Source organism: Moschus berezovskii, chromosome 9, assembly GCF_049115385.1.
Source record: "Moschus berezovskii isolate FMDL1 chromosome 9, NW_MosBer_1.0, whole genome shotgun sequence".
Classification (NCBI taxonomy): domain Eukaryota; kingdom Metazoa; phylum Chordata; class Mammalia; order Artiodactyla; family Moschidae; genus Moschus; species Moschus berezovskii.
The window spans coordinates 31,277,501-31,291,348 of NC_142468.1; the positions used below are offsets into that span (position 1 = coordinate 31,277,501).

The following is a 13,848-nucleotide window of genomic DNA, read 5'->3' on the forward strand; positions in this document are numbered from 1 at the left end:
GCCAACCTTTTCACTCTCCTCTTTCACTTTCATCAAGAGGCTTTTGAGTTCCTCTTCACTTTCTGCCATAAGGGTAGTGTCATCTGCATACCTGAGGTTATTGATATTTCTCCCAGCAATCTTGATTCCAGCTTGTGCTTCTTCCAGCCCAGCGTTCCTCATGATGTACTCTGCATATAAATTAAATAAGCAAGGTGACAATATACAGCCTTGCCGTACTCCTTTTCCTATTTGGAACCAGTCTGTTGTTCCATGTCCAGTTCTGACTGTTGCTTCCTGACCTGCATACAGGTTTCTCAAGAGGCAGGTCAGGTGGTCTGGGATTCCCATCTCTTTCAGAATGTTCCACAGTTTATTATGATCCACACAGTCAAAGGCTTTGGCATAGTCAATGAAGCAGAAATAGATGTTTTTCTGGAACTCTCTTGCTTTCTCCATGATCCATCGGATGTTGGCAATTTGATCTCTGGTGCCTCTGCCTTTTCTAAAACCTGCTTGAACATCTGGGAGTTCACGGTTCACATATTGCTGAAGCCTGGCTTGGAGAATTTTGAGCATGACTTTAGTAGCGTGTAGATGAGTGCAACTGTGCGGTAGTTTGAGCGAATATTCTTTGGCATTGCCTTTCTTTGGGATTGGAATGAAGACTGACCTCTTCCAGTCCTGTGGCCACTGCTGAGTTTTCCAGATTTGCTGGCATATTGAGTGCAGCACTTTCACAGCATCATCTTTCAGGATTTGAAATAGCTCAACTGGAATTCCATCACCTCCACTAGCTTTGTTCGTAGTGATGCTTTCTAAGGCCCACTTGACTTCACATTCCAAGATGTCTGGCTCTAGGTCAGTGATCACGTTATCGTGACTATCTTGGTCGTGAAGATCTTTTTTGTACAGTTCTTCTGTGTATTCTTGCCACCTCTTCTTAATATCTTCTGCTTCTGTTAGGTCCATACCATTTCTGTCCTTTATCGAGCCCATCTTTGCATGAAATGTTCCCTTGGAATCTCTAATTTTCTTGAAGAGATCTCTTGTTTTTCCTATTCTGTTGTTTTCCTCTATTTCTTTGCATTGATTGCTGAGGAAGGCTTTCTTATCTCTCCTTGCTATTCTCTGGAACTCTGCATTCAGATGCTTATATCTTTCCTTTTCTCCTTTGCTTTTCGCTTCTCTTCTTTCCACAGCTATTTGTAAGGCCTCCTCAGACAGCCATTTTGCTTTTTTGCATTTCTTTTCCATGGGGATGGTCTTGGTCCCTGTCTCCTGTACAATGTCACGAACCTCCGTCCAGAGTTCATCAGGCACTCTATCTATCAGATCTAGTCCCTTGAATCTATGTCTCACTTCCACTGTATAATCATAAGGGATTTGATTTAGGTCATATCTGAATGGTCTAGTGGTTTTCCCTACTTTGGTCAATTTCAGTCTGAATTTGGCAATAAGGAGTTCATGATCTGAGCCACAGTCAGCTCCTGGTCTTGTTTTTGCTAACTGTATACAGCTTCTCCATCTTTGGCTGCAAAGAATAAAGGTAGAGGTTCATCAAATATTGCATCAGAGTCTGAATTTTAGAGGACAGTAAATAAAGTGGCATTGTGCCCAGTGATAGATAAGAGTTGAGGGGAAAAGGCCGGTCACCTTACTGAAGAGGTGAACCAACATTCTGATTAAAAGCATGGAGCAAGGTGCTGGGCTACCTAGGCTGAAATCCCAGCTCTACACCGTACTCATCCTACAATCCCAGGCAAGTTATTTCTCTATATCTCAATCTCCCCATCTATAATACTTTGGCCACCTGATGTGAAGAATCTACTCAATGGAAAAGACCCTGATGCTGGGAAAGACTGAAGGCAGGAGAAGAGGATAACAGAGGATGCGATGGTTGGATGGCATCATCGACTTGATGGACATGAGTTTGAGCAGGCTCTAGGAATTGGTGATGGACAGGGAAGCCTGGTGTGCTGCAGTCTGTGGGGTTTCGAAGAGTCGGACATGACTGAGTGAATTGAATTGAACTGAACCATCTACAAAATGAAGATTACTGTTGATAGTAGCACCTAGTCATGGGATAGTTATGGGGATTAAATGAGTTAGTATGTGGAAAGTTCTTAAAACATACCATGGTGTGTTATACTCATTAAGTATTAGCTGTTACTGCTTTTGTTTTGATGGCAGGAGGATATTTAGCAAACAGACAGTAAAGATGAAAGAATTAAATAATATGGCAGAGGGAGAATGCATTATAGAAATCTGTTTCAGAGGGGAAAGAATGACTCGGGACTAGAGTTTCAGGCCCATTGTAGCAGTTGTTGTTCATAAGAAGGTTATTTTGTTTTGTTTACAGAATACCTGATGTAAATCTTGGGCTTCCCTAGTGCCTCAGTAAAGAATCCACCTGCCAATGTGGGAGATGCTCGTTGGATATCTGGGTCAGGAAGATCCCCTGGAGAAGGAAATGGCAACCCACTCCAGTATTCTTGCCTGGGAAATCCTATGGACAGAGGAGCCTGGTGGGCTATACACCATGGGGTAGCAAAAATGTCAGATACGACTTAGCAACAGCAGCAGTGTAAATATAAGCTAAACAACAGCAGTGTAAATATAAGCATTGCATTACATCTAACATTTGCTAAAAATCATGACTTCTCTCTTCCTACCAACATATTTGAATTATTGCTTATTACATGGTCTGACTGCTTTATCACTTTATGATAAACTGGGCATCATTTCCCCAAATCATTCTGAGATATATCTTATTCTTTACACAAAACCCTAGAAACTTTAAAAAGTTGTTCATTTTTTTTTTTTACTTCTCTCCTCATTGCTCTTTCCTCCCTACTGTTATTTTGTATTGTGTATATTCATCTCCTTTTTGAAATTTGTTTGTAAGAACCTCAGTTCAGAGAATGCCACTATTATTCCCAAACTAAATGTTGTTGTTATTCAGTCACTAAGTTGTGTCTGACTATACGATCTCATGGATTATAGCACCCCAGGCTCTTCTGTCCTTCACTATCTCCTGGAGTTTGCTCATATCCATGTTCATTGAGTCAGTGGTGCTACCTAACCATCTCATCCTCTGTTGCCCCCTTTTCCTTTTGCCGTCAATATTTCCCAGCATCAGGGTCTTTCCCAATGAGTCAGCTCTTCTCATCAGGTGGCCAAAGCATTGGTGCTGCAGCCTTAACATCAGTTCTCCCAATGAATACTAAGGGTTGCTTTCCTTTAGGATTGGATTGATCTTGCAGTCCACACAACTCTCAAAAGTCTTCTCTAGCACCACAGTTTGAAAGCATAAGTTCTTTGGTGCTCAGACTTCTTCATGATTCACCTCTCAAATCCATACGTGACTACTGGAAAAACTATGACTTTGACTATATGGACCTTGGTTGGCAAAGTGATGTCTCTGCTTTTTAATACATTGTCTAGGTTCATCATAGCTTTCCTTCCAAGAAGCAAGTCTTTTAATTGCATGACTGCAGTCACTGTCCACAGTGATTTTGGAGCCCAAGAAAAGAAAATCTGTCAGTGCTTCCACTTTTTCCCTTTCTATTTGCCATGAAGTGATGGGACCAGATCCCATGATCTTAGTTCTTTGAATGCTGAGTTTTAAGCCAGCTTCTTCACTCTTCTCTTTCACCTTTACCAAGAGGCTCTTTAGTTCCTTTTTACTTTCTGCCATTAGAATGGTATCATCTGCATATCTGAGGTTGTTGATATTTCCCCCAGCAATCTTGATTTCAGCTGGTGATTCATCCAGCCCAGCATTTTGCATGATGTACTCTGCATAGATGTTAAATAAGAAGGGTGACAATATACAGCCATGTTGTACTCCTTTCCCAATTTGGAACCAACTGTTCAACATCCAGTTCTGTTTCTTCTTGACCCACATCCAGGTTTCTCAGGAGACGGGTAAGGTGGTCTCTTAAAGAATTTTCTGCAGTTTGCTGTGATCCATACAAAGGCTTTAGTGTAGTCAGTGAAGCAGAAATAGATGTTTTTCTGGAATTCCCTTGCTTTCTCAATGATCCAGCAAATGTTGGCAATTTGATCTCCGGTTCCTCTGCCTCTTTGAAACCCAGCTTGTACATCTGGAAGTTCTTGGTTTGTGTACTGGTGAAGCCTAGCTTGAAGGATTTTGAGCATACCCTTGCTGGCACATGAAATGAGCACAGTTGTACAGTAGTTTGAACATTCTTTGGCATCGCCAAATGAACCAAGATCATTCTGTTGTTTTCTTGTCATCTCCTGCTTGACCACATTCAATTTACCTTGATTCATGGATCTAACATTCCAGGTTCCTATGAAATAGTGTTCTTTACAGCATTGGACTTTACCCTCACCACCAGATACGTCCACAACTGAATGTTGTTTCTGCTTTGGCCCAGCCACTTAATTCTTTATGGAGCTATTAGTAATTGCCCTTTGCTCTCCCCAAGTAGCTTATTGGACACCCTCTGACCTTTGGGGGCCCATTTTCTGATGTCCTATCTTTTTGCCTTTTCATACTGTCCATGAGGTTCTCTAGGCATGAATTTGTTTCTGTTCTTTTGGCTAGGAACAGTATGTCTGAACTTTGTTTTAATGAATTGTTATTAATTTTAGGCATCAAAAACAATAGCATCATTAAATTTTGTGTTATAATTTGCTTTTGTCTTATTTAGTGTAAATTCTTGAAAGTGGGAAATGGGTATCTCCCCAAATGAAATGTCACCTCTAGAAATTATTGAATTGCCTTGTTTTATTCTTTAATAAATATACTAAAAGTTCACAAATGATTTTGGAGTTATCTTTCAAGTATTTTAATTCTAAAGACTCTTTGTATTTATTAAAGCAAGCCAGTGTAGGTATAACATGCTGATCAGAAGAATAATAGTAAAAATTTTAGCATTTATGAAATGGCATACTCAGATGTTAACAAATGACAGGGAAATAATGTTGCTAAGCCCTGTAGAGATATTTTGTATAGCTCTAGAATTTTGGCTATGGTTTTTATTCCTATTTAAGTATTTTTCCAAGGATTTATAAGGATTCTCAACAGTGAATCATAATGATATAGCTCCTCAAAACAGAAGGAATTAATTGTCAAAAACTGGGTTAGAAGAAACTGATTCATGTTTCTGTTATTCTGTTATAGGATGCAGATTCCTCTTATTTTAGAAGCATGAAAAAAAAACATGACTGAAGGAGTACTTGCATTTTTCAAGCCACTGGAAAGAGAAATGGAAAACATGAAAAACAGTGATCTTTTTACACATTGAAGAATTTGTCATTTTATTTCTTAATAGATACAACTTTCCTTTCAATATGTAATAAATAACAAGAATGACAGGAGTCTTACAATACGTTAATACATATTACATTCCTGGGTAATGTACTCTAGTATATATGCTTAAAATCTTGGTTAGCAGAATGCTAACCAAAGAATTATAGTAATCCATTTACCATAGATGCATGGGCTATTACATGAAGCAGAGTGCTGGATAGCGGGCAGATACAAAGAAATGTCTGAAAAGGTCCTGCCTCCAAGGTGCTTACACTCTCTTGGAAGAATTCACAGGTACAAATGACTGGAATTTGATGCCACAGGTAGGCCTCATAGCAGCCGTTATTTTTAAAAACCTGTTATATGTCATTTGCTGTACTGAGGTGGTTTGTAATTAGTTAATTAACTTATTCCTCATAACAGCCCTCTAAGGTAGGTGGTATTATCCACCTTTGTAGATGAAGAAAGAAGTGCCCAAAGCAAGTAGATGTTACTTCCCCAAGGTCACAGAGCTAGTAATGGGTAAAGCCTGGGTTAAACTCAGCTCAGGAAGACTCCATTTGGTGACTTCTTACTTTAGTTATTATTGTCAATTTTACTTTAACCTTTAGTGTTTTATAGTAGAAAACATGCATAGGCTATAACAGAAAACCAACAAATGTTCCTTGACTATTTACTATCAAGGGAGAAGAATAGGGGAAGAAAAACATGGTTCTCATTGATAAGTGGTTCACATTTTAGTTGTAGACAACGTTCAGTTCAGTTCAGTCACTCAGTCATGTCTGACTCTTTGCGACCCCCCAGACTGCAGCATGCCAGGCTTCCCTGTCCGTCACTAATTCCCGGAGCTTGTTCAAACTCATGTCCATCAAATCGATGATGCCATCCAATGATCTCATCCTGTCACCCCTTCTCCTCCTGCCTTCAATCTTTCCCAGTACCAGGGTCTTTTCCAAGTTCTTTGCATCAGGTGGCAAAAGTACTGGAGTCATCAGTCCTTCACGATTTCCTTTAGGATTGACTAAATCCTAAGGTTGGATCTCCTTGCAGTCCAAGGGACTCTCAAGAGTCTTCTCCAAAACCACAGTTTAAAAGCATCAATTCTTTGTCACCAAGGTTTCTTTACGGTCCAACTCTCACATCCATACATGACTACTGGAAAAACCATAGCTTTGACTAGCTGGACCTTTGTTGGCAAAGTAACGTCTCTGCTTTTTAATATGCTGTCTAGGTTGGTAAAGAATCTGCCTGCAATACAGGAGACCTGGGTTCAATCCCTGGGATGGGAAGATCCCCTGGAGAAGGAAATGGCAGCCCACTCCAGTATTCTTGCCTGGAGAATCCCAAGGACAGAGGAGCCTGGCAGGCTACAATCCATGGGGTTGCAAGAGTTGGACACGACTTAGTGACTAAATCACCACCACCACTAGGTTGGTCATAGCTTTTCTTCCAAGGAGCAAGCATTTTTTAATTTCATGGCTGCAGTCACCACCTGCAGTGATTTTGAAGCCCAAGAAAATAAAGTCTGTTACTGTTTCAATTGTTTTCCCATCTATTTACCATGAAGTCTCTTGATGAAAGTGAAAGAGGAGAGTGAAAAGGTTGGCTTGAAGCTCAACATTCAGAAAACAAAGATCATGGCATCTGGTCCCATCACTTCATGGGAAATAGATGGAAAAACAGTGGAAACAGTGTCAGACTTTATTTTTTTGGGCTCCAAAATCACTGCAGATGCTGATTGCAGCCCTGAAATTAAAAGACGCTTCCTCCTTGGAAGGAAAGTTATGACCAACCTTGATAGTATATTAAAAAGCAGAGACATTACTTTGCCAACCAAGGTCCGTCTAGTCAAGGCAATGGTTTTTCCCGTGGTCATGTATGGATGTGAGAGTTGGACTGTGAAGAAAGCTGATCGCCGAAGAATCGATGCTTTTGAACTGTGGTGTTGGAGAAGACTCTTGAGAGTCCCTTGGACTGCAAGGAGATCCAACCAGTCTATTCTAAAGGAGATCAATCCTGGATGTTCATTGGAGGGACTGATGCTAAAGCTGAAACTGCAATACTTTGGCCACCTAATGCGACAAGTTGACTCACTGGAAAAAGACTCTGATGCTGGGAAAGGTTGGGGCGGGAGGAGAAGGGGATGACGGAGAATGAGATGGCTGGATGGCATCACTGACTCTGTGGACATGAGTTTGAGTGTACTCCGGGAGTTGGTGATGGACAGGGAGGCCTGGCGTGCTGTAATTCATGGGGTCGCGGAGAGTCGGACACGACTGAGCGACTGAACTGAACTGAACTGAATGGGACTGGATGCCATGATCTTAGTTTTCTGAATGTTGAATTTTATGCCAACTTTTTCACTCTCCTCTTTCACTTTCATCAAGGGGCTCCTCAGTTCTTCTTTGCTTTCTGTCATAAGGGTGGTGTCATCTGCATATTCGAGGTTATTGACATTTCTCCCAGCAACCTTAACACCCATAAAATAACTGGAATAGTTGTTGGAGAGGCTGGAGGCCACCATGGCGGCTACCTTTGGGAAATGTGGAAGGTGTAAATGGTAGAGTGACACCGTGGGGTACAGCATGGGGTACAACATAAAGCAAGTAAAAGCAACAGAATAAATGCACACATGGCAACATCCTAGAGCATAGTGATGAGTAAAGAAAGCAAATGGTGAACTATAACACAATTCTGTTTAGATACACTTAAATTTATGTGCATAGAAGACAGTGCTCATTTTCCTCACAGGGGATCCCAGATAATGGGATTAGACACAGGCTGGGAAATTATGTTTGGTTTATTTAAAGATTTTGAAACACAAGATGGAGAATTTCAGCAGCAACCTGTGTCCATTGATGGATAAAGACAATGTGGTATGTAAATATTGATACAATGCAGTAACTCAGCCATTAAAAAAAATCTTGCCACTTGAGACAACATGGATGGATCTAGAGGGGTATTACGCTAAGTGAAATGTGTCAGACAAAGAAAAATACCACACAAACTCACTTATATGTGTAATCTAAATAACAAAAAAACAGACACATAGCCACAGACAACAGGTGACTGATGTGAGGGGGCAAAATAGGTGAAGGGGATTCAGAGGTACAAATCTCTAATTATAAACTCCTGTAAGTTTGTTCCTATTGTCTGTTGTTTTTCTTGGATTTTGATCATGTTATCTCCTCAGGTGTTTTAGATTTTCCAACATAAATATGAAAAGTTATAAAAATTTAAAGGTCCAGAGAAGATTTACATTTGCTCAGGGTAGTAGCTAGGTACACTGCAAATACAGGAGCACCTTAATCCAGTTTTGAAAAGATTTGGGCTTAGTTGTTCAGTCGTGTATGACTCTTTGCAACCCCATGGGCTGTAGTCCACCAGGCTCCTCTGTTCTTGGGATTTTCCAGGCGAGAATACTGGAGTGGGCTGCCATTTCCTTCTCTGGGAGATCGTCCCGATCCAGAATCTAACCAGGGTCTCCTGCATTGCAGGCAGATTCTTTAACAGGTGAGCTACCAGGGAAGCCCCCTTGAAAAGATTGAAAAGATTCAAAATCGATCTATTTTTTTTCACCCTCCTTCTTTGGCTAGCCCTGAACTCCATCTTTAACGCTTTAACTTAGTAGGAAGTCTGCCAAAAGTGTTAGTTGTCTTCCCAGCCACCTCCTCCTGAATTGGCCAATGTTCCTAGAAGAAAAGCAGCTCAAATGCTGAGCTCAGGTCTCAAAGTTTCATTCTGCCTTGGGTCTTGGTGATATAATCCTTCACTGTCTTCTTGATGCACTGATACTTTTGACACAGATTTTAAAATCTTTTGCACAGCTTCCCTAGTTCTCTGTGAGATGTCTGATCTGAATTACGTGTGCACTACTAAAAGTGGAAGTCAGAGAAGCTGGTTTTAGGGCAAGTTCAATAAGGTCAAGCTATTTTGATTGTATCAGATGGAGATAAATGGTTATATATACAGGTGCAGTGCTAAGAGAGGTTGAGTACATGTATTTGAACATCATTAATTTATTGATGATATGTAAGGTTTTGAGAGTGAATGCGATTGTCTATGATGAAATGTAGAATAAGAAGAGGTGTCTGGAACCATTTATTAAGAAATTCCAAAATTCAGAGGTCAGACAGAAAAGAAAAAGCAGCAAAGGTGACTGAGTAGTCAGGGAGACAAGAAGAAACTGAAGATCATGTGGTGTCAGGGAAGCCCAAAAGAAAAAAAAGGTGACTCAAGAAGTTGTCAGAAGTGTCAAGCGTTGCTTAAGAAAGTGAAGTTGCTCAGTCGTGGCCGACTCTCTGCGACCCCATGGACTGCAGCCTACCAGGATCCTCCGTCCATGGGATTTTCCACGCAAGAATACTGGAGCGGGGTGCCAAATAAGACAGGAATATAAAAGTAACTGTAGTGGACCCTTGAACAGTGCTAGGGTTTTAATCTGTATATAATCTATAATAGGCCCTATGTTTCCATGGAAATAATTTCAGACCGTGTAGTAGCTTAGCATTTACTAATGAAAAAAATCCACGTACAAGTGAACCTGCACAGTTCAAACCTACGTTGTTCAAGGGTTAACTGTAGTTGGTTTGATAATATGAAAGTAAATGATGACTTTAATAAAAACTTTATTTTGGGGGAACAGTACAAATGGAATCCAAACAGGAACATTTTGAAAAGTAAATGAAGATGAGAAAACTTGGCCATGAATGAATGGCGAGACACTGCAGCAGTTTGAGAAGAATCCATGGTAAAGGGAAAGCATGGCATGGCGCTATTATAATAGTGTAAATCTTTAAACAACTAAAAATGCCCATATTTGAGGGATAGTCTAATTAATTAATTATCTATCAAGTTATATAATCACTAAAACGGATAATTAGTGTTTCTTAATGATATGAGAAAATTTCCATCGGTGACAAAATAGATGTATACATAATATATATGTGTGTGTGTACCTTGATAGTATATTAAAAAGCAGAGACATTACTTTGCCGACCAAGGTCCGTCTAGTCAAGGCAATGGTTTTTCCCGTGGTCATGTATGGATGTGAGAGTTGGACTGTGAAGAAAGCTGATCGCCGAAGAATCGATGCTTTTGAACTGTGGTGTTGGAGAAGACTCTTGAGAGTCCCTTATACTGCAAGGAGATCCAACCAGTCCATTCTAAAGGAGATCAATCCTGGATGTTCATTGGAGGGACTGATGCTAAAGCTGAAACTGCAATACTTTGGCCACCTCATGAGACGAGTTGACTCACTGGAAAAGACTCTGATGCTGGGAAAGGTTGGGGGCGGGAGGAGAAGGGGACGACGGAGAATGAGATGGCTGGATGGCATCACCGACTCTGTGGACATGAGTTTGAGTGTGCTCCGGGAGTTGGTGATGGACAGGGAGGCCTGGCGTGCTGTGATTCATGGGGTCGCGGAGAGTCGGACACGACTGAGCGACTGAACTGAACTGTAGGTATACACTGTTGTGGTTTAGTTACTAAGTTGGGTTCAACTCTTGCAACTCCATGGACTGTAGCCCAGCAGACTTCTTTGTCTGTATGTATATATATATATATATTTTTTTTTCCAGCTAATACATCTCAATTACATAAATCATAAGCCTGAGATCCAAACTCAGATGTAACACCAAATCACATTTTAATAACTATACTATATTGCTTCCCCCAAAATGACTAACACACAAATCTCGTGAATTCATTAACTAAAATTAGTCCAAAAAAGTATCCTTTAACATTGCTGTTTCACATAGTAAAGAAATGATAGTAATAAAAACCTAATTGGTACATTTCAAATAATTTCAGTCATTACTATAGAGACGGTATTATTGTACTACCAACCCAGGAGGCTACTACAGACTAAATAAAGGGTACTATAGGTGCTGGAGAAGACCCTTGAGAGTCCCTTGGACTGCAAGGAGATCCAACCAGTCCATTCTAAAGGAGATCAATCCTGCGTGTTCATTGGAAGGACTGATGCTAAAGCTGAAACTCCAATACTTTGGCCACCTCATGCGACGAGTTGACTCACTGGAAAAGAGTCTGATGCTGGGAGGGATTGAGGGCGGGAGGAGACGGGGACGACAGAGAATGAAATGGCTGGATGGCATCACCGACTCGATGGACAGAGTATGAGTGAACTCTGGAAGGTGGTGATGGACAGGGAGGCCTAGCGTGCTGTGATTCATGGGGTCACAGAGTCGGACATGACTGAGCAACTGAACTGATAGATGAAAATAATAAAGGTAGAATAAAGGCACAATAAAGGATAGAAACAGTGTGGACCTACCAGAAGCAGACGATATTAAGAAGAGGTGGCAAGAATACACAGATGAACTATGAAAAAGATATCTTAATGACCCAGATAGCCTCGATGGAGTTATCACTCACCTAGAGCCAGACAAAGCTAGCAGAGATGATGGAATTCCAGCTGAACTATTTCAAATCCTAAAAGATGATACTGTGAAAGTGCTGCACTGAATATGCCAGCAAATTTGGAAAACTCAGCAGCAGCCACAGGACTGGAAAAGGTCAGTTTTCATTCCAATCTCAAAGAAAGGCAATGCCAAAGAATGTTCAAACTCCTGCACAATTGCATTCATTTCACACAGTAGCAAAGTAATGCTCAAAATTCTCCAAGTTAGGCTTCAACAGTATGTGAACCAAGAACTTCCTGATATTCAAGCTGGATTTAGAAAAGGCAGAGGAACCCGAGATCAAATTGCCACATCCATTGGATTATAGAAAAAGCAAGAGAATTTCAGAAAAATATCTGCATCTTTGATTATGCTAAAGCCTTTGACTGTGTGGATCTCAACAAACTGTGGAAAATTCTCAAAGAGATAGGAATACCAGACTGCCTTACTTGCATCCTGAGAAATCTGTATGCAGGTCAAGAAGCAACAGCTAAAACCAGACATGGAACAATGGACTGGTTCCAAATTGGGAAAGGAATACATCAAGGCTGTATATTGTCACCCTGCTTATTTAACTTATATGCAGAGTACATCATACAAAATGCTGGGCTCGATGAAGTACAGCTGGAATCAAGATTGCCAGGAGAAATATCAATAACTTCAGATACACAGATGACACCACTCTTATGGCAGAAAGTGAAAAGGAACTAAAGAGCCTCTTGATGAAGGCGAAAGAGGAGAGTGAAAAAGTTGGCTTAAAACTCAACATTCAGAAAACTAAGATCATGGCATTGGGTCCCCATCAGTTCATGGCAAGTAGATGGGGAAACAACTGAAACAGTGAGACACTATTTTTTTGGGCTCCAAAATCACTGCAGATGGTGACCGCAGCCATGAAATTAAAAAACGCTTGCTAATTGGAAGAAAAACTATGACCAACATACTTAAAATATGACAGCATATTAAAAAGCAGAGACATAACTTTGCCAAAAAAGGTCTGTCTAGTCAAAACTATGGTTTTTCCAGAGTTGGACCATAAAGAAGGCTGAGTGCCAAAGCATTGACGCTTTTGAACTGTGGTGTTGGAGAAGACTCTTGAGAGTCCCTTGGACTGCAAGGAGATCCAACCAGTCCATCCTAAAGGAAATCAGCCCTGAATGTTCATTGGAAGGACTGATGCTGAAGCTGAAGCTCCAATACTCTGGCCACCTGATGTGAAGAGCCGACTCATGAGCAAAGACCCTGATGCTGGGAAAGACTGAAGGCAGGAAGAGAAGGGGATGACAGAGAATGAGATGGTTGGATGGCATCACCAACTCAATGGACACGAGTCTGAGCAAGCTCTGGGAGTCTGTAAAGGCCAGGGAAGCCTGGTGTGCTGCAGTCCATGGGGTCACAGAGACTGGACACGACTGAGAGACTGAACAGCAACAACATAGATGAAAATTAAGGTGTAGAGAAAATCCATCTCAAATGTTGCAGATTCATTATTTATCCTCCTTATAAGTTCCTGTAAAAAGTTCCTAAGCAGCAAAAGAACGAAAATAAAACCCTGATCACATTATGAAAATTTTTCTCCTATCTTTTTTGACTTGAGTTCAAACAACTTAAGACAATAGTAACTGGTAGTCCTATTGGGCAAGTCATTCTTCAGAATCAGTATATTCAGTGGAAAAGAAATGCACAATGAGCCAGATCTACGAACGGCCTCTAAAAGTCATAATCAGATTACCTTAATGTTGCTAATACTGCTGAGTATTCACATGATGAATGGGATGAACCCTTTTCCTTTTAAATATATCAAAAGGATATCTGGGAAAAAAATAAAAATTTTTTCTGGAAGAGATTTTATTAAAAGTTTTTAAGGTTTCTGAATTGAAGTATATGAAAAGAAACTGAATCCGTTCCGTTCCGTCGCTTAGTCGTGTCCGACTCTTTGTGACCCCGTGGACGGTAGCCTACCAGGCTTCTCCGTCCATGGGATTCTCCAGGCAAGAATACTGGAGTGGGTTACCATTTCCTTCTCCAGGGGATCTTCCCGACCCAGGGATTAAACCTGGGTCTCCCGCATTGGAGGCAGACGCTTTAACCTCTGAGCCACCAGGCAGATTATATGAAAACATTCAGAGCATGTTAAATGTTAAAATAAACAGCACAAAG

General features: G+C 40.8%; 1 protein-coding gene across 1 annotated transcript in view; it reads left to right on the top strand.

Annotated features, from left to right (window-relative positions):
* Nucleotides 1–5,326, top strand: part of DHRS7 (dehydrogenase/reductase 7) — a 22,580-nt gene extending 17,254 nt beyond the window's left edge. Inside the window, exon 7 of the mRNA XM_055436235.2 lies at nt 5,135–5,326. Coding sequence (XP_055292210.2) covers nt 5,135–5,182 — 48 coding nt within the window. The 3' untranslated portion in view covers nt 5,183–5,326. The remainder of the gene's footprint in view (nt 1–5,134) is intronic.
* The last annotated feature ends 8,522 nt before the right edge of the window (nt 5,327–13,848 follow it).